General features: G+C 34.0%; 2 protein-coding genes and 1 long non-coding RNA gene across 10 annotated transcripts in view; all 3 read right to left on the bottom strand.

Annotated features, from left to right (window-relative positions):
- The window catches only part of LOC114312038 (SNARE-interacting protein KEULE), a 32,008-nt gene extending 19,985 nt beyond the window's left edge, over positions 1-12,023 (bottom strand). For 2 of the 8 annotated variants that reach the window (XM_028258209.2, XM_028258211.2), the window contains exons 1-7: positions 11,712-11,947; positions 10,736-10,794; positions 3,185-3,266; positions 1,856-1,934; positions 1,576-1,626; positions 1,337-1,433; positions 1,163-1,195 (exon numbers count right to left, since the gene is read on the bottom strand). In XM_028258209.2, the coding sequence (XP_028114010.2) occupies positions 1,163-1,195; positions 1,337-1,433; positions 1,576-1,626; positions 1,856-1,934; positions 3,185-3,266; positions 10,736-10,794; positions 11,712-11,784 (474 nt within the window). In that variant the 5' untranslated portion in view covers positions 11,785-11,947. Of the gene's footprint in view, positions 1-1,162; positions 1,196-1,336; positions 1,434-1,575; positions 1,627-1,855; positions 1,935-3,184; positions 3,295-9,159; positions 9,190-10,735; positions 10,795-11,711 lie in introns of those variants that run through there. The other 6 variants (XM_082896022.1, XM_028258213.2, XM_028258212.2 and 3 more) reach the window with 6 other exon arrangements.
- LOC145802990 (uncharacterized) lies at positions 3,954-6,462 on the bottom strand. Its single transcript, XR_014344917.1, has 2 exons — positions 4,363-6,462; positions 3,954-4,281 (listed from the first exon to the last, which is right to left on the bottom strand). It is a non-coding gene; the product is annotated as an uncharacterized LOC145802990 (long non-coding RNA).
- A 5,747-nt stretch (positions 12,024-17,770) lies between the features above and the next one.
- LOC114312039 (IRK-interacting protein) lies at positions 17,771-19,724 on the bottom strand. Its single transcript, XM_082896021.1, has 2 exons — positions 19,457-19,724; positions 17,771-19,341 (listed from the first exon to the last, which is right to left on the bottom strand). Exons 1-2 carry the CDS (start codon positions 19,541-19,543, stop codon positions 17,977-17,979), a joined length of 1,452 nt encoding a protein of 483 aa, XP_082752147.1. The 5' UTR covers positions 19,544-19,724; the 3' UTR covers positions 17,771-17,976.
- Positions 19,725-20,831: the final 1,107 nt, after the last annotated feature.

Genomic DNA, 20,831 nt, shown 5'->3' with positions numbered 1-20,831 from the left:
CACCAACTCTTTACACAGTTATTGAGTAATTTTGCCCTCTTCCACTTATTGTTGTATAGTATTGTATTTTTATTGTTGAATATTGATTTATTTTGAGTTTATAATTTCTCTTTATAGCTATTGTTTTGAACTTTAATTTGTAGGTGGAATGTTCAGCTATAAATTTAAAAATAAATAAATAAATAAATATTTAACGTACCCTAGCCGTACCCATACCTTTTAGATTTTAGCGTATCGGCGTACTTGTATCATACCCATACCCGTATCCGTACCGGCACCCATGCTTTATAGAAAAAGACCAATTCATTTAGCATTAATGGTGGTAATAAGCAATTCTTTCCTTTCTGTAAGCCATAAGTGAATATCTTCATACCATAAGGCATATACTCATCTATATACATAACATAAGACAACAAAACTGAAACAATTTTTAAGTCCTGTTCGATCAATGATTTTCATTACTTTTCATCACAATCAGTTCTGATATCAAATTTTACGCTTTTTTTTTTTTTTTTTTTTTAATGAAAGTTTTCTAAAGAATGAAGCTCTCACAAAATTAAAAAATTGTGCACATGGAAATTGCCCTTGGTCAGGGAACACGATTCTAACTATGAATGCTGTTTGGTAGATGACAATAGATTCCAACTATTGAAATTGTTGACTCACGGGGAATGACAAATAATCGAGTAGGTTGCACTTCACATTCAATAATTCACACGTGCGCGCACGCGCGCACACAAAAAAATTTGAAAAACATTTTCTAGTCATTAGCCACTGCATAGAGATATTTGTCATCCCAATTCCCAATAACTCGTGTCAGTATCCTATGAATGCTGTTTGGTAGATGACAATAGATTCCAACAATTGAAATTGTTGACTCGTGGGAAATGACAAATAATCGAGTAGATTGCACTTCACATTCAATAATTCACACGCGTGCGCACGCACACACAAAAAAACTCGAATAACATTTTCTAGTCATTAGCCACTGCATAGAGATATTTGTCATCCCAAATTCCCAATAACACCTGTCAGTATGCTCTCTATGCTATGAACAATTTGTGGAATATATTTAGGAAAACTAAAAGATAAAGAAATGTTGCTGGAAAGAAATCAGATTGTTAGAAATTCACATAAAATTCAGTGCAGCAGCATAGCATACCTGACTATCTATAGCAAAATACTCCAAGTTCATCTGCATATTTCACACCATAATGAGAAGAAATGGACCAACTCGACTTGTACCAAAAAAATAATAATAATTTGACACATGCAGATTGTTTCAATAAAGTCACAGAACCAAGAATGATCTTGAAGTGAACACAGAAACTGTAACCTCTCTCAAGGCACCTATGCGAGGTAACACACTACCATCCTTCTTGATATGATTAACCAATTCTCGTGGAACAGGTGAACTGAAAAAAATAAATGCCCTAGAAACAAAACAATGACCACAAAAACAAAGTGATTAAAAATCCTTAAGAAACCTAATTACAACTTCCACAATATTAAATTGCACGAACAACAATCAAATTATGAAAACAAAATAAAATAAAATAAAGGTACGTCACATACTTTTTGTACAGAGCTGCTCTTCCAGTCATGTCAGACAAAAACATATTAACACTGCATGTTAATAAAGAGTCGAAGTCCAATATTTAGTTGAGAGATAAATTTATGTACACTACCATTTACAAGTAATATTTCTTCTAAGAACCAATATACTAGTGAACACTCAAACGAATGCTTAAATCACTAAGACTATTGTTCACCAACCAAACCCAAACAGCTTGGATGAAATTTAGGTACAAATAATCAAAATCATATGTATAGAAAATTAGAAAGAAACTATTACTTTTCTTTAGTAGGCTGGATGAAGTATATGGCATCCATGGTGGGCAATGGCTGCCTTCGCCTGTATATGTCTTCCACCACTGCAGAAAAAGTATAAATGGCAATTTCTTAATACCAATACCAACATTTCAATAATCACAAAAGGCAAATATGTCAGTATAGGTTGTTTTCACATCTCAAAAAGCCAATGATACAATTATTGTAGAACTAGTCAACTTTTCACATCTCAAAATAGGAACTTTGTGAAAACACAATAAAAAAAATTCTAAACTGATTAAGATCTAACTATTTCGAAATAATTAATGGACTAAACAAAACGATAACCATACTCCTTAACATGGACGCCAAACAAAGAGAAAATTACTAATATACCCTAGTCTAAAAAATTCCCAAAAAAATCCTCAAGGAAATTGCAACTTTTCCAACTCCAAAATACTAATAGGCACACAGGTGGGGGGTAGATTAAGATGTTGTTTGAGGGTGAAACTGAAACATTACACGGCTGATTTAGATCAATCTGTTTGTTAGTATATCAGATGCTCCTTTATAAACAATCTGCAAGTAATTATGCTCCCACTTTAGAAAATATCAAATATTTATATCAAAATAAACTCATGCATTTTAAATTTCTTCTCTTACATCTATTTCATGTTTTCCTTAAAATGGATGCAAGAGCTGGGGATATATTCAAAAACTTTATAACATAAGATAAAATGATCTCTCTACACCAAATTTTAAATATACTGACACTTGAATGATTTCTCTACGTAAATATCATATGACGTGACGACAATAATGAATTTTCCCGGTCAACCAGGCCCCACCTCACCTAAAGAGATCCAATTACATAGGCCAGCCTACATTCCTCAAGACTGCAATGAAACGTATATGATTGGTTTGTAAGATTCAGCATTAATTACCATAATCAAGACCACCAAACCATTGCAATGGTGATCACCAAACGTTCAAGGAGTCAACACTCAAACCGTTTAGGAAAAGCGCTTCTCAAAATGTCATGCCACCAATGAAATTGCAATAGATTAATTCTACTTGAATATATATATATATATATATATATATATATATCTTCAAAGATTTAGAAAAACATTGCAGGATCTTAAAATTTTGCTTAAAGCATTAAATCATGCTATAGAAGCAATTGAAATAAAAAAAAAAAAAAAAATTGAAAACAACCAAGAGCATGGACATGATGAAGTATTAATTTATGCACACAAACAACAACATGCATGGATTTGGCAGAAACATCTCGACAATTATATAGAGAAGAAAATGGATTCAAACTTGTCAAGACCAGCCTTTAATGTCTTACATGAAACTCCTTCCTCTGTGACATCAGCCATCTTGCATGAGTAAGACAGTATTTTAATAGTCACTTTGTCCATGATGAGCACCTACAGGTAAGAGAGTAGACTAACAAGTCTGAAATATGTAAGCTTCAAGTAAAAAGAGAACAATAGTTTTATAAGACTATAAAGAACAATGTTGAACAAGAAGATATTACGAGAGGAACAAAATAATATTGGGTAAGAAGAAATTACATGAGAGAAAAAAAAATAGATGAAGAGAGATAAAGGCTGTTAGAATTTACCATCACCTACCACCAATTTACCACCACCTACCACCATCACCTACCACCAATTTACCACCACTTACCACCTACACCTACTACCACATTTTCTTCTATATATATGATCATTGTAAACAATCAGATATAAATCAGAAACCAATCAATAATACATCAATATATATACATAATTTGTTCTCTCTCTCTTTCTATATGTATTAATTTTAACATGGTATCAGAGCGGGTTTAGCACCTAATATTTTCGCTTCACCGGCGGGCGGCACCCTCACCTTAGCCGTCCGCCGGCCCTCAACCTTTTCCGCCGGACCTCCCGCCATAATAGAATCATAATCACAGAGAAGAGAGGGAAGAGAGATGAAGGAATACCAGCTTCAAACTCCAAAGAAGGAACATCAACACTCAAAAATTCGCAGATCCAAGTCCATCTCCGAACACTCTAAGAAGCCGCACAGAATCAGCCAAAAATGCTTGAATTCTGTATTTACATCGGTTTCAGAGGACTTGGTCGAGTTTTCTTCTATCTCAGAGATTTCCGAGGATAATCAACTCCGTGAATCCGCAGAGAGTTTCATCGCATCACCGAATCAGGTGATTTCGCCTTCATTGGAGACGTTTTTGTCATCCACTATCACTGTGGACAAGGATGAAGTAGTCGATGTCTCAGTCGGTCATTGCAGATCTGCCAAATCCAAAAAAAGTGTGGACATTGTCTCTGTGGAGGCAGAGGTGGAGGTGAATCATCTGGTTTGTGATGTCGGCAAGCGTGGAAGGAGAAGGAAGCACGTGGACCTTTATTTGTTTCTTTATTTGTTTCCCTCAACCTCCCTCTTTTTCAGCTTTTTCTATCTTTTTTTATTCTAAAATCTCCCACCCAACCAACTTTTGTTTATTTATAAACAGACCCAGACACATCCACTCCCCTCTCTTTCTTTTCCTTCCTTTACCCTCACTCATCCACGTGAGCCCACTACTTTGTTTCTTTATTTTTTATTTTTTTATTATATTTTTTTTTATCTCTTAAAAAAAAAAAAAAAAAAAAAAAAAAAAAAAAAAAAAAACTACCAGTTCACACTGCCGACACGCACATGCCTAAAGAGCCATATTTTCTTTTTTCTTTTTCCAACCACACCACGTTCCCACCAAACCTGTCTAATATATTATATTCTCTTATCCTTTGCCATATTACTTTTATTTATCTTATTTTTATATTCCCTTTTCCATTAAAAAAAAAAAATACATAAATAAATCAATAAATAAAAATAAAAATAAAAATAAATCAATAAAAAAAAAATATATATATATATATATACAGATTTGCACACCAAACTTTCCCTTATTTTATTCATGTCGGGGCTCACCCCGATCACCATTTTACATAACAAAAAAAAAAAAAAAAAAACAAAAAACAAACAAACAAACATCCACAGGCGGGATTTTTCTTCTCTACTCTGCCGCAGGTCTCTTCTTCTTGCCTCTATCCTGGGCGGTCCTTGACGGTGCTGCCTCCGTGCTTCCTAGGCCACCCAGCAAGTTGCCTCCTGCCTGCTCCTCCACTGCAGCATATGGCGGACCTCCAAATCGCCACATCACGGTGGCCTTCCGCTTCAGCTCCTTATTTTCTGCTTTCAGCACACTTATCTCTGCTCGCGCATCCTTATACATGCGTTGGAGCAGAGCCAGCTGGGAGGTTAACTGCTGCACCTCATTTGTCCTACTCTGCAGCCGGTTCGACAAGTTTGTGACAGCCGTCATGCTTTCCACACATAACTTCAAAGTATACTGATTGGCCTCCACATCCGCCTGCACTGCCATTCTTTGCTCCACCGACCGCATCGGAAAGTTCAACGGAGCAAACTCCGGGGCGCTTGGTTGAGTTTCCAGTGCCACCGCACCAGTTCTCTCTCTCGTTGACTCGTTGAGGTCGGGAAAGAGGGTGAGCAGTCCACGGGAAGACGAAGACGAAGCCATTTTCTGGGCAACAGAGTGTTACAGACTCTCTCTCTCAGCACAACGAAGAGTTTTTCAGACTCTCTCTCTCAGCACAACGCAGTTTTTTTTCAGAGGTTGTTCGCAGCTTTTCTCTGCCTCAGCCTCAGCATCAACCTTGGTTAAATAGCCAAGGCAGCCACGCGCATCGCGCGCCTCTTGCCACCAGCCGACAAACGGGCACGCAAGCCAAGGCGCCCACGTGCCTCGCCATCATGTCCGGCACACCTTTTGATGAATTGGGCACGCCTTTTGATGGCACGCCTTTTGACAAAATTGGGCACACCTTTTGAGGGTGCGACTTTTTAAGGGTCCGACAAGACTCTGTAAACTGTCCCGACATTGATTCCGGTTAGCTCCTTTATGGGTCCGACAAGACTCTGTAAACTGTCCCGACATTGATTCCGGTTAGCTCCTTTATGGGTCCGACAAGACTCTGTAAACTGTATTCTACAACGGTCCGACATGACCCCATAAACTGTCTTCTACAACGGTCCGACATGACCCCATAAACTGTCTTCTACAACGGTCCGACATGACCCCATAAACTGTCTTCTACATCGGTCTGACACCACCTTACAGTGTCCTCTACATGGTTATGACACCCCCATACAGTGTCATCTACAACGTTATGACACCACCATCCAGTGTCTTCACCAATGGTCTGACACGACCATACAGTGTCTCTTATCCTCTTTTATTTTTATGTATTTTCTTGTTTTGTTCCTCTCTTCAAACTCAAGTTGGTTAGTTTCTATCCTCCTTGAGTTTGCGGGGGGCTGTTAGAATTTACCATCACCTACCACCAATTTACCACCACCTACCACCATCACCTACCACCAATTTACCACCACCTACCACCTACACCTACTACCACATTTTCTTCTATATATATGATCATTGTAAACAATCAGATATAAATCAGAAACCAATCAATAATACATCAATATATATACATAATTTGTTCTCTCTCTCTTTCTATATGTATTAATTTTAACACAAAGGCATTGCATCAACTAAGAGTAGCTGCATCAACTAAGAGTAGCAGTTCTACTTATCAAAAGGAAAAACTGAGAATAGCAGTTCTCTACACTGCACAACATGGTTTTGAAAACCGGACTGGACCCAGGCTGGGTTCTGGTCCAGTCAGCCTTATCTAAACCATTTCAAATCATTAGCCAGCTTATTTTGGCTAAACCGTTCAAACCGGCGGTTGGACCAATAGCCCATCCAAACTGGATCCAGTTCAGCAGAACCGGCTATCAAGGCCCTGCCTGCTATGGTGACAGCATCTGCTACCACTAATGCATCAACACGTTTACAAACTTTGAAGCAATACATTTTATTGATTCAATGCTTGTTGAAGTTAGTTTCTGCCAGAAATCAATGTTTAAAAAATTTATAATTTTAAATAAATATATTTGTTTAAATATAAATGAGACATCAAATTAATATTTAACAAACTATAGGTTTTTTAAGTAATTGCTTTCTGTAATTTTAACACCTATATTTTTTTATATTTATGTACAAATTTTAATACATTTTTGCCCCCATCTGTACCAATATGTAATATATCCACTAAATGGCCCTTTCTAGCATTATACTTTATCCTCTGAATTATATGTCATATATGAACATAAAAATAGTATAATAACTAACATTTTCATGCATATCATGAAGAACTATAAGTGGAGCCTTCGCTTGGCACAATGGAAAAAGTTCAAGCTACCAAGAGTGAAATGTGGGTATGAGTTTGAGGGCAACCACTTTGTGCAAATAAAACTAAAGGTTACATCTAGAACCAATCCAACCCGCCTACGCCTCAATTACTAAGTATCAAAACCAAGACCAATTTTTTAATCATATAGAATTTAAAGTGAAACACACCATACAAATCCCAAAACCATGTGTTCCTCTTTCCCATTGCTCTGCTCCCCCTCAAAAGTCCAAACCATGTTTGTACATAGGTATGTTCAACATATTAAAATGCACACAAATGAGCATGTGTGTCAAGAAAAAAGGAAGAAATTGCAAGTGAATACACAATGTAGATGTACAAAGTTATTATAAGCAGTAATTAATAAGATTACCAAAAAAAAATGCTCCATTCATTTTTGGACTCAACCCATCTCCAAACACCCAAAGAGATTAAAAAGAAAAAGAAAAATAACAGAGTTCATTCTTGTTGTGTATATGTATTATTCCATGAAGCTATCCCTTTCCCTAAACTTGTTTTTTTTTTTTTTTTGAAAATTAAACATAACATTCTTGCCCTAACATAACATATTTAATAATCCATAATGAAGAATCTTTAAGGAAACCAAAAAGCCTTCATAACAACAATTTGTACTAGGCAACATGGATCCAAATTTCCCATTTTTGCTTGGTTAGGGCCAAACTTTTGATTAAATTACACTACTGTATCTTTCTCATATGTTGGCACACGTCCATTATGGCTATCTCCTAGGAGATACCAAAATTAAGACCCAAAAATTTCAAATTTTTACTCCATAATTCTAATCTCCCATCTACCAATAATTTAGTTTCATCCTCCTTGTCATAGAACAAAATAGCATATGCCATGAGGCATGCCTGTTTTTCCAAGACATGAGTTGGACTCGGCCTCTACCCTTCCCAAAAGCTCCATTGGACTGACTCACCCTGCGAATCAATGAAGCAAACTTTAGACTTCACCACCACTATCTACCCAACTAGTCCAAGCTGATCTTATAAATCCAACTTGGGAACTGTTCCTCACCTTGAAAACCCTCTATTTTCAAGCCCCTTTTCTTTGTTGGGCAACCTTTGATGTTCCTAATTAGCTAATCCATCCACCATTATAAAAAGTTTACGGGCTAACCTCATTCCTAAGTCCCTAATGTAAATACACATCAAAGGAAATTCATTTTATTTTGCTGCTAGTTGTTCACACGTCTTTATCATGTCAGTATAGCCATTTAGAACTGCTCTCTTTCCTTATCCCTACCTCCATCTTATATCCCTAAGAACCTTGCACCTGATTGTTTCTCACCATCTTATATCCATCAATGATTTGGGTGGTGACATGCTGACAAGTTGGAGTAGGGGTTCTACAAGACAGTTTTTGGAAAATGTGGAAAATCTCTCTTCTGCCTTTACTTAAATGGCTTCTTTTAATCGGAGCACATTACAAGGTCTTTTGACAGAGAAGCTACAGAAGCACAAGTTGAAATATTTTGCATTGGGTTTGCAATATATTTGGCTGATCTTTTTCATTGTCTATGGTTTCTTATGTGGAAGTTTTGGGTGATTTACATAAGCCTATTATATAGCTTAGTAAGATTACCCTTGCATACCTGTGTCTGCATGTAAATGGTTGCCTCCTATATGATTTTGGGAAAATATTATTTTAGTGGAAAGTAGAAAAAATAATATCAAATTAATACTAACTTTGCAACATTAAAAACAAAACTCCATAAGCTTTACCACTAAATGATATTATCTTTTTTACTTCCCATTAAAAATGCTATTTCCCCTATGATTTTAGTGGATTCTTTATTACCTGTATCCCTTTAAAAAAAAATGTCTAATAATTGGAACTTAACACTTACAGTTTACAGAAACAAGTGACCAGCCCAAAAGATGATAGATTCCAAATTATAAAACAAGAAAGAGAAGAAAATAATATGAAAGCAAAGGCTGGGAAATTAAAACTAGGGTTCCTAGGCACTCACGGAAAGTAGGCTTTAAAAATTCTTCATTCCCTGATTGAAAACAAAGCCAACACATTACATTACATAGAAGACTTAACTTGGAAACAAAGGAAACTTTGTGGTCTGCAGCCAGCCAAAGAGGACCAGGATTTTGAATATTATTTAAACTCACTAGATCAAATGAATTGGCCCAATAAATTAAGTGAGATCACAAACAAAAGGCCAACAAAGAAGCAGAAAAACCACGTCCATAGCCTAAAATAAAGTTACCATCATCTAACTCGCATAAAAACATTTAAATAACAGAAAAATATATATATATATATATATGTATAAACATCAATTCAATTTGAAGATACTTATAAAGTGCTAGGCAATCAGAATCCTGCCAAATAACTATATTGCCCCTTGAATCCCATTTCCCCTTAACTAGTAATATTGTCCAAACCTTCAGTCTAATAGATAGGAATATGTAAGCTTTAATAACCTTCAATTGCTTATTGTAGTTTCCAAAAATCTTACCTACAAATGTCTACTTAATCCTTAGTTGCCAAAATTGCCCACATGAAAGTATAGATATGAATCTTCAGTCATTCAGTTCATTTTATTTATTTATTTAAAAAATAATAAAATAAATAATAAAAAACCTACATTTTAACACAAAAACTGCCACCAGAAACAGTGCAGACCTTACAATGGCTACCGTAACTTTTTTCACTACTTATTTTCTTCCACAAGTAGTTTGAAGAAGGACACTAAAAGACCTATCCTAATTATTGGTATAATGTTGAAGTCTACCCATTGTAGAAGTGCCCGTTGAAATGGATAGCAGGGAAGAGAAAGGCTGTTGCAGGAAAGAGATAGTGGTGGAAGAGGGGACTCAAAGTGGCAAAGGACAAGAATAAGAGTTTAGGATAAGGACCATCTCGGTTTGTTAACTTGATTACAGAAAAAGAACCACAGAAATTGGTTGTCCAATGCTTATATGCTAAGAAGCACGGATAGGAGACACAACGATTCTCAAAAAATTAGGACACAAACATAACAAGAATATGACAAAAAACTATATTTTTTTATATTTTTTATTTACTATGCATATAGATATAAATATAAATTTAGGATACATAGATATGAGAGGCATCCATGTATATGTATGTGCATTTTTTTTTTTTTAACTCTTTCCTTCTTTATTTGTGCATATTTTACTTTGACCCCAAATCAGTTTTCTACAATTATTATAAAAAAGCAAAAAAAAAAAATCTATAGAGGTGTCCTAAGGCGTGTCAGAAATATGGACACATGTGTCGCCAGTGTCAGACATGTACATGGCACCAATCTTGGCGTGTCGGTGCTTCTTAGCTTATGTGTTTTAAACCTTATGCAACAATACGATTGACACCGAAACAATCTGTCACCTTATGCAACAATACGATTGACACCGAAACAATCTGTAGATATTATTACCAGAAATAACAATTTTATGGTTTCAAAATCTAATAAACATGGCAGATTTCATCAAAATATTTGAGATAATCTGATAAGCAAGAGAACGTGTCTTCAAACTGCAAATGAAATTTTTATTGCAAGTTGCAAATACCTTCCACGTCGATTTTGAGTCCCCAGTTTTGGTTGATCGAAGCATTTCATACAATAACCCTGTACATTTAAATTCAAAATAAATGATAAAAATAAAAAAGGAATGTACCATAATAGTTTCTAGTAATATCAAACAAATATAAATAGTTGTGCTACTCTAGCCTAAAAGTTAAACCCACTTTTCAAACCCAATAACCTGGACAGTCTATTAGAATATCTAATGCAATTCTCTCTCATTATCTCATATCTTCTATAATCATTAGTCAATTATCTCTTTTACACATCACTGGCATCTACATCAATTTGTGGCAAATGAACTTCCATGGAAACACATGTTATGTTTGGTTTGGTTCTGAGATAGTAGTTTTTAAAATTTGTTTTGCGGAGAGAGTTTATAAATTTTTTTGGTTTGTTTGGTTGTGTATTTTAAAAGTAGCTTTAAGGTTTGGAAGTTTGGAATGATTTGATATTTTATTATAATTAAGTAGATGTGTGTGAGCGAAAAAATGATTAAAAATGAGAGAGGAGAGAGAAAAAGTAAGTGATTGATGTGTAAGAGAGATAAAATGATCTTGGAATTTGTTTTGAAAAAATTACAAACCAAACAAGTCTTTTAGAAAAAATTTTCCAAAATCACCCTACAAAGCCAAACCAAACATACCCAATGTTTGGTAAGTAAAATAAATAGCATATCATCCAGAAATTCGGGCAAAACCTCTTATTAGCTAGCATCCAGAAATTCGGGCAATAATTTGAAGCAACCAAACGCTTTCAAAACCAAGCCAATTCAAACAATTGCCCTTCCATATAGTCCTAAATTTTACAAGCTTTTCTCAATCATCACTGTTCATTGTTCGTGAAACTACGTGACATAGCTTTGTGTACAGGCAATTGAATCAACAATTCTGGATCAACATAACACAGATGGCTACAACAGCTAAAATCGCAGTTGAAAAAGTAAGAGTAGAGAGAGTTACGTTCACGGGTGATTTGCCTGAAGTTCTTGTACTCGGTGCCATGAGACGATGAATCAGAATCAGACTTGGACATGCTTAATCAAACTCCTAATTCTCACTCAATAAGTATCCAAATCACAGATTGAATTGGAATGCTTTTTAGAGAGAGAGAGACCTAGAATGGAATTATAAGATGGATTTTGACTAGACCAAAAAAGTCAGGCGTTGAAAAGGGTATCTAACGGCTTCAACGGTCCGACAGGATTGGACGGTGTCTCAAGCTTTTAGCGTTAGAAGGCTATTGACGGCGTCGTTTGTTGAAAAGATGAAGTTACCTCTATGCCCTCCTTTACCTTACTCATAATAATTGTGTTTCATTTATTAACGGAAAATTGCAAATAACGCTCCAACTAATCCAGCAAATTGATGTGTCCCACGAAAAAGCTGTCTTTTTTTCTTGTCTTTTTTTTTTTTATAAATAATATCACTTCTTAAAGGAGAACAATATTTTGAATTTTTTTTTTATTTTATGAAATATGCATTTACCTTTTCTTTTCTTTTCTTTTTTTGTGAGAAAATTTTCAATTTTTCTCTGAAAATATTTTTTTTCCCCTGAAATTGGGGTCAACTAAAACCTTCATTGATGTAACCAATAAAATTTTTTAAAATACCAAATTTATATTAATATCATTTTGTGTGTTTTTTTTTAAAGCTGGGATATATCACTTTGTTTTTTGTAATCAAAACCATTGATATGTTATGCAACAACAAGAAAACAAAAAAGAATGCACCAACACATGCCTTTTGAAAAATTATTGGGTGCTCCACGTATTCAAACCACATTGGGATGCACAAACACTGGACCGAATTGAGTTTAGGCTGGACTTGCACTATTGGGTGTAGGTAAAGATCGTTGCTAAGGGTAGGAGTGGGCGGCAGTGGGTATTGGTATTGAAAGATGCAATATGTATGGCTGGTAGTGAGTAAGCAATTCGTAAAATTTGTAAATTGGTATAGAGCTAGTTTGTCAATCTTAAAAAAAAGTTAAAAAGTCAAAAAATTATACAAAGAGTTAAAACGTTATTATTATTCATAAAAAAAAATATTAAAAAATTAATATACAAATATTAATACAAATCAAAAAGTTGGCCCAAATGATGGTACTAACGTGATGAGTTCAGTCAGTGACAGAAAAAAAAAATTATAGTAAAATATTCACTAAATCTTAATAGTAAAGTTGGGCACGTTAGAGCCCATCATGAGTTCCGTTTTGATAATCTGAACCGTGAAATATGTAGAACTCGTCTAGTACTATATGCTTATAAAAAATCGCGTCTATTGGATATCGCTAACTATATGATCAAATCAGTTTTGTATAAAAATGGATGGTGTTATAGTTAACAGTTAACAAAAAAAACTAATATAATCAAATAGCTATCGATATTCAATCAACGTGATTTTTCTACGAACATATAGTGCTCGACGAGTTCTACACATTGAACGGTTTCCGATTAGAAAAACGGGACCCGTGGTGAGTCCCCACGAGCCAAACAATACCATCCAATCAAATCCCTAGAAGGAGACAACATTTTCTCATATACTCACCCAGCCGGCTCCACTGCCAATCCCTACGGCCTCCTACCTATATTCTCCTACACACTTATTTACACAATTTTGTAATACATATTTTTTCATAAAAAGTCAAAAACTTAACCCAAACATCCATATTCAACTTTTTAATCCAAAAAGATAAAAAGTACACTTATTTAAGACACCCTAAACAACCCCTAGTTTAGTTAAATTTGGTTTGTTTGGATTGATTTTTTTAATTCGTGGTTTGGTTCTAGATTAAAAAATTAAAATTCGTAATTTACTGATCAGTTTCAGATTGAATCTCACGATTTCAAATTGAAACCGATCTATACTGTATACAAATAGTCTATATTTATATTATACACCCTCCCACATAGTATCTTCTCTTATTTCATATAAAACTTAAACTTAAACTCGAATAGTATATTCTTTTATTGCTTTTATTTGTTAATTTTTAGTTTTACTTTGTAATAGTTTAAATATTCTTATAGTTGTTTAAATTCTAAACAGTATGTCGCTATTATGGAAGGATATGCTGCTATTGCGGAACTAATATGATGCACGCTCTATATTCTTTTTTTGTTATTTAATTATGTGAATTTATAGTTCTAAACCGATCCAATCTGTATTTAAATGGATTGGTTCGGATTAGTTCCACAATTTAAACGGATTAGATTGATTTCAATTTTTCAAAAACTGCAAATAATAGATTAGTCCTAATTTTATCTCAATCCGACCTTGATTTTACTCCAATCTATACCATGCTTACCCTAACGATTGAAGATGAAAAGTGGATGCATGAGTGGCTTATGATGGAAAATTTATTTGGTGCTTTCGACACGTTGCAAGCTAGTAAAAAGTTAATTTTTTTTACCCAAGTCACTATTCAAAAAATTAATTTTTTTTGTTAAAAAAATCAAAAATCAATTTTTTACCAACTTCCCAAAAATCACTATAATACATCACATCTTTTTATATTTTCTAATTACTTAAGACAATTACAATATTTTTTTTTTTTATCAATCATAATATTATTAAGATATTACTTAACAGCTTTCAAAGATCAACCGATAACTTCTCGTTATGATGGCAGTGGAAGACGGGTGATGATTGTTGTAGAAGTGGAGGTGGTTGCAGTAATGATGAACATAGAAGGTGGTGTTCATGATGGCAAGAGAAAGACGAAGAAATAGAAGGAAGAGTAGAGAGAAAAATAGGTAGATAAAAGGATAAAAGTGTCATTTAATTATTTAGGTAAGAGATGTGTCTGTACAATTCCCAAAGGTTGAGAAAGAATATTAGGAGTAAAATTGTTTTAAAAGTGTTAGCACAATTTACCATTTATAAAAATAAAAGATAAAAAATAAAAAATTTGAATACCTGAATGGCAAGGCTGACTATGATAAAACAAAATGAGGAGTCCACAAAGAAAGATGTAGAAAGCCTCCATAAATTCATAAATGGGTCCATATATATCTGTCTTTTACCTTTGTGGATATATACAAAAAAATAAACATTTTTTTGGTACAACAATGATTCATCACACTAAAAACATCACCACTAATAGCACTAATGCATTAAAAAAGTAAAAAAAAAAAAAAAAAAAAAACACAACTCCAAGACCAAAACATCACATCATTAATGGCGGAACCCACTGCCACCTAATTAGTGGGAGCACTAATTAGTGCACCCAAACATTTTTCTTTTTGGTATGCAATCACCATTATAATTTCTAAATATTCAACGTTGGGTTGAAATTCCCAACCCGATAATATATTTTTTTTCTTGAATTACACTTCAAGCTTGACTAAAGTAGTGAGTAATATTAGTATCAGATTAAATACTACAAAAAAAAAAGAGTGCGCTTCATATCACACTGATGTTTTAGAAAATAAGATTAAAAAATTGAAAAAAATATATTACTTATTATCAAGAAAGCATGCTCCACAAAATAGGTGTGCGCATAATCCGGATTAAGATAAAATTAAAATCAATTTGTTATTTACGATTCTTGAAAAATTAAAACCGATTCAATCTATTTAAATCGTGAAACTAATCCGAACCAATCCATTTAAATACGGATTTGATCGGTTTAAAACCACGAATTCACATAATTAAATAACAAAAAAAATATATATATGGCATTTTAATTTCATAAAAACATAAACATAACATCATATTAATTCTACAATAGCAACATATCTTTTTATAACAGCGACATAATGTTCTAGAATTTAAACAAACATAAGAAAACTAATTCCACCATATATATTTAGACCATTACAAATTAAAACAAAAAACCAAAAAACAAAAGTAATAAAAGATATATTATGTGAGTTTAGGTTTGAGTTTAAGTTTTATATGAAATAAGAGAAGATACTATACTGGAAAGTATATAATATAATATAGGCTAGTTATATACGGTTCAGATCGGTTCTAATTTGGAATTGTAAGGTTCAATTCGGAACCACCATGACCTATGAATTTTTAATTTTTCAACCGGAACCAAATCACGAAATTAAAAAATAATCAAAATCTATCAAATTGAACCGAACCACAAATTCTTTACTCGGCCCTCCCGCAAAATGTGTCAAGGATTTAGAGCTCTGTAGGATGATGATGTTACCATTTGAATATGCCCAAACTGTATGAGTTGACTTAAATTGGTCTACTCTGTAAAGAGACAATCTGCTGGACCCTAGAGGGGCTTGTGATTGTACCAACTGGGCTGAACCCAAAGGGTGTGGATGAGCCTTAACCACAAAATAAGGTGTTCCCACTTAGCCATAACCAACCAATAAAGTCAAAACCAACAACAATTTGTAATTTGTTCTTTGGAGCCTCATCGAGGAACAGACTTTTTAAATAATTTTTTAATTTTTTAATTAAAAATATAATGTAAAAAAAATTAATATATTAAGAATGATTTTTAAATTTTTTACGAAAAGATATACAAAAAGTAAAGAAAAAAAATTTAATTTTTTGATATAAATTGTTAATTTTTTGACTTTTTAAAAAACTTTTTAATTAAAAAAACCACTTTCCAAACAACACCTACAAACACAAACAAAAACAAAAATTCATGCACTGAAAGTATCGGACATAAAATGCATGTGTTTATGATATCTACAACTATAGACATGAATACTTTATTTGTAACTACAAGTATAAAAAGAAAAAAATAGTCACACGTGTCTCCTCATTTAGTGAGCATGGCATTTTTTTTTATTTTTTTTCAAAGATTTTTTTATTTTTTTGACATTTTATCAAAGATTCAAATACAATTTATATCTCTAGCCTACTTCTAAGATGATGGGGAAGGGAAATCCCTAAGCAACAATTATAGGCCGTGTTTTTTTTTGTTTTTTTTACTAAAAGATAAATTAATTACAAAATTTAAAAAAATAAATACAAACAAAATATCACATCAAACTCCATAATCATTTCACTTTTTCTCTTACAAACATTACATCCAACACAAAAAAATCTAACTATCTTTCCAAACACAAAAAAAAAAAATCTCTAATAACAACTAAAAACCTTACCAAAAAAAATTCATTACCCAAACACCCACATAATGAGTAATAAATTGTACAGATAAACTCGTAAAGCACCCCAGTTAAAAATAAAAAAAAAAAAAAACTCGTAAAGCACCGCCAACACCACCCGACAAGAGAGAAGTATCACATGAGAAACTAAAAACAAAAAAACGAATAGTGAAAGTGAAGAGTATAGCATAGTTTAGAACACAAAAATGAATTGAAAGTGAAAAGTACAATGCACAAAAGTCAAACACAAGGGAAGTACCACCACCAATTGCTTCCACTATCTGTTCTTCAAATATTATTTGAAGGACAATGGGGCTGTAGCAGAGGAAGATGGAAGCTGGGTCATTGTTTGATAGGGGTATATGTTTGATTTGTGAATAAGGGAATAGAAATAAATTAAATAATTCCAAAACAAAAATTATAATGAGATTATTTTGGGTTATGGAGAGAGGTGGAATAACCAATTCTGGAATAATATTTTTGTCGTATAATTTTTAATATGTTTTCTTTGAAATAACGTATTTCAAAATTAAAATTTTAAAATAACTTATTCTGCTTAATTCTATCTGCAAATGAACCGTAAAAACATTTATACTATATTTAAGATAGTATATAACATGATATACGAGATTAATGTAACTAATATCATGGCCTATTTCCAAGAGGGGTGAAATTGCTAATCTAACCATTTTAAGGATTAGTAATTCTAACATACTAACAATCTCAACTCTTTTTTCCACCCCAATCAAAGTGTCATGAAAATTTATTATTATTTTTTTAAATGTGAATCTTATGTGGCGTTCACAACGTTGCCCCAAAAAAATGTGTGTTTTTTTTTTTGTTGGGCACATCTTTCTTTATACTTTAGAAGAACTTTTTAATGTTCTTATTTGGATTTATTCAATTGATGAGGGAAAAAAAACACTAGTTCCAAACAAATTTTCCCGAGAAGAAAAAATTGATAAAGATCAATATTGACCACAGAAAAAATAAAACAAAGACTAACAACAAAGGCCAAACCTTTACTTTGACCCAAATATCCTCCACCAAAAGGACAAAATACGCATCAAAATATCAAAAGCTTAACAGATAACAAAACTAAACTATCACAATAGTAATTCACATATTTTTTAAAATTTTTTATTTTATATAGGTGAAGGGGCCAAACCCCTTTCACTACTATCACTGTTGGTGTGGCTGTGATACCTGCAAAGCACTTTGCACTTGACCACATTGCCATAGACATAGAAACCCGGGGTGACCATGATCCGAACCATGGATGGGACCAATTTCCGAGCCTTGTCTCCACCCATGTCTTCCATGTAAACCGAATCGAACCCCACACCTTTGTCGACTCTAAAAACGGACAGGCTGGGGTGCACCGAGTTAGCCAGGAGGTGAAGCAACCACACGCTCTTCGACGCACCAAAAAAAGCCTGTAAGAGCGGCTCGGGCCACGCTCGGTTCCACCCGAGCATGGCCACGATCTCACTCATTTTCCGATCACAAAATTTACTAAACTCCTCGCTAAAATGTCTCGTCCCCTTGGTCAGAACCTCATCCCATGTCAAACCCTCTAACCGACCAAACGCTGTGAAATTTGACTCGCAGCGTCGAATCGGATTCAGGATTTGACTCGGGGAACTTTTTTGAAACCCGGTCGACTCGAAGTCTTCGAAGAAGGCTTGGTTGAGCAAAGCTTCGAGGTAGAAAATCAGAGCTCTAGGGTTTTTTGAGAGAGAGAACTTGATGTCGTAAGGTTGTAGAAGCAAGGAGATTCGATCGTAGACCTTGGCTCCCATTTGACGGAGTTGAAGAGTGAGCGAACGACTCAGGAATCGAACGCTTGATCGAGATTCGGAGACGGAGATCAAGAAGTGTTCGATCACCTTGTCGTGATCGCCGATTGTTAGACTCTGATTGTGCTTCGATCGGTATGGCGATTTGTTGTTGGTGCAGATTTCGAGTCCAGATTTCAAATTACGGCAGTAGATTTCGAGCTTGTTTAGCTTCTTCTCGAGTTCGGCCATGGAGTATTTCAGCCTCGAAGCTTCTAGAATCGCTTCGTCTCGCTTTCTCGTCGCTTGAATCAACTTATGCGAAAGCTCCGCCACCGCAATCTTCCACTGCTCCTCCTTTCCCCCCTCCGCCGCCGCCGGCGTCCTAGGGCTCTTCTTCGTCAGAGAAGAGAGAATCGATTTGAAAATTCCGTTAGGGCTAGCACTCGAGTTCCTGCTAACGCCGCTGCTGTCCACGGGAACCACGGAGATCTTCTCACGGTTGCTCGGACGGCACTTGTTGCAGGAGACTCCGCGGTCATCCACGGCGTCGCCGCCGCCGGATTCCGGCCGCCGCTTCGTTTTGGCTCTGTTCTGAGAATGGTGGAGCGGAGTTGGGTGGTGCTTTGAGGACTCTGACTCTGTTTTCTCATCAGTACAGCTACCGTTTGGGGTTGTTCTAACATCTTCGAATTCTTCGTCTTCGTTTCCTTCTCTATCGCATTCTTGAATCTGCAAACATAAAAACATATAATCAAACAGTACTACACACAAACAGAGATATAGCATAAAGAGATATGTATATGTACATGTACATGTATAGATGGTTTAGATGGTTTATACTTACAGGAGTGAAGTGGGGAGGATGGTGAGGAGGAGGAGGAGAGAGAGAGGGTTTGGAAGAGGAAGAAGAAGAAAGGGCCATGTTCATCATTATCTCATGTTTTGAATTGTTTGTCTAATTGTATTATATATGTGTGTGTGTGTATATACATAGTATGGATTATGTAATTATCTGTACCATTATTTGGAGTGAATGTTGGATTTGCTATCTAAAAAATTTTTAGGATGAGATTTCCTTTCCTCTAAAATCTGGATGAGGGAGAATTGTTTGGATTCGTCAAATTTATTATAATTCTCGTTTTAATAACTTAAATTATTTATTTTATTATGTTTTTTTTGTATTTTATTTATTAAAAGATAAATATATCAATCTCATAATTATAATTTATTTAATTTATCATATTTTCCCACTTAAAAATAGATGAAAATTATGTTTTAAAAAAAAATCATACACTTTTTATAATAAAAATAATAAATTAAATAATTTACAATTATCGAATCAATCTAATTTTTTGTGAATAAAATATATGACATGTCCGACAAAATAAACATTTCGAATCACTCCACAGGCCCAAAACAAACCCTCTACTAATTTGAACTGGAGGAAATCCTCCTCCAAATTTTTACTCCATCTGTTTCAAAATATTAGTTCTTTTTGAAAAATTTAATTTTTTTAATAGTACAATTATTACATTTTAAAATTTTTAATTCTTTTAAACTATATTTTAATTTTTTTTGAAAACATCAATTGACATAATTAATGAATTTTTAAAAAAATAAAATAAGAAGTTAATATGATTTTAATGATTAGTTTAAAAAAAAAAAAACTAAGTATGTGTTTGGTTTGGTTTTGGAAAATAAATTTTTAAAAAAAAAAAAAATTGAAAAAAGAGTTTAGAAATTTTGTTGGTTTGTTTGGTTGTATATTTTATAAATAGTTTTGGAGTATCATGTATGAGAGTTTGGGATGATTTGATATTTTGTTATAGTTGAGTAGATGTAGGGGTGAGCATGGTCCGGATTGGATCGGATTGGGGTAAAACCAGGACCAATCCGTTATTTACGGTTCCTAAAAAATTGGAACCAATCCAATCCGTTTAAATCATGGAACCAATCCGAACCAATCCATTTAAATACGGATTGGATCGGTTTAGGACCACGGATTCACATAATTAAATAACAAAATATATATATATATATATATAACACTTGAATTTCATAAAAATATAAACATAGCGCTATATTAGTTCCATAATAGCAACATGTTTTTCTATAATAACGACATACTGTTCTAGAATTTAAGCAGCCATAAGAAAACTGATTTCACCATAAGTATTTAGACAATTGCAAATTAAAACTTAAAACTAACAAACAAAAGT

The sequence above is a fragment of the Camellia sinensis genome, chromosome 11 (genome assembly GCF_055761805.1).
Source record: "Camellia sinensis isolate YWXY chromosome 11, ASM5576180v1, whole genome shotgun sequence".
In the NCBI taxonomy this organism is placed as follows: domain Eukaryota; kingdom Viridiplantae; phylum Streptophyta; class Magnoliopsida; order Ericales; family Theaceae; genus Camellia; species Camellia sinensis.
Note: the sequence above shows the minus strand (reverse complement) of the source record. Positions and strands in the feature narration are given on the sequence as shown.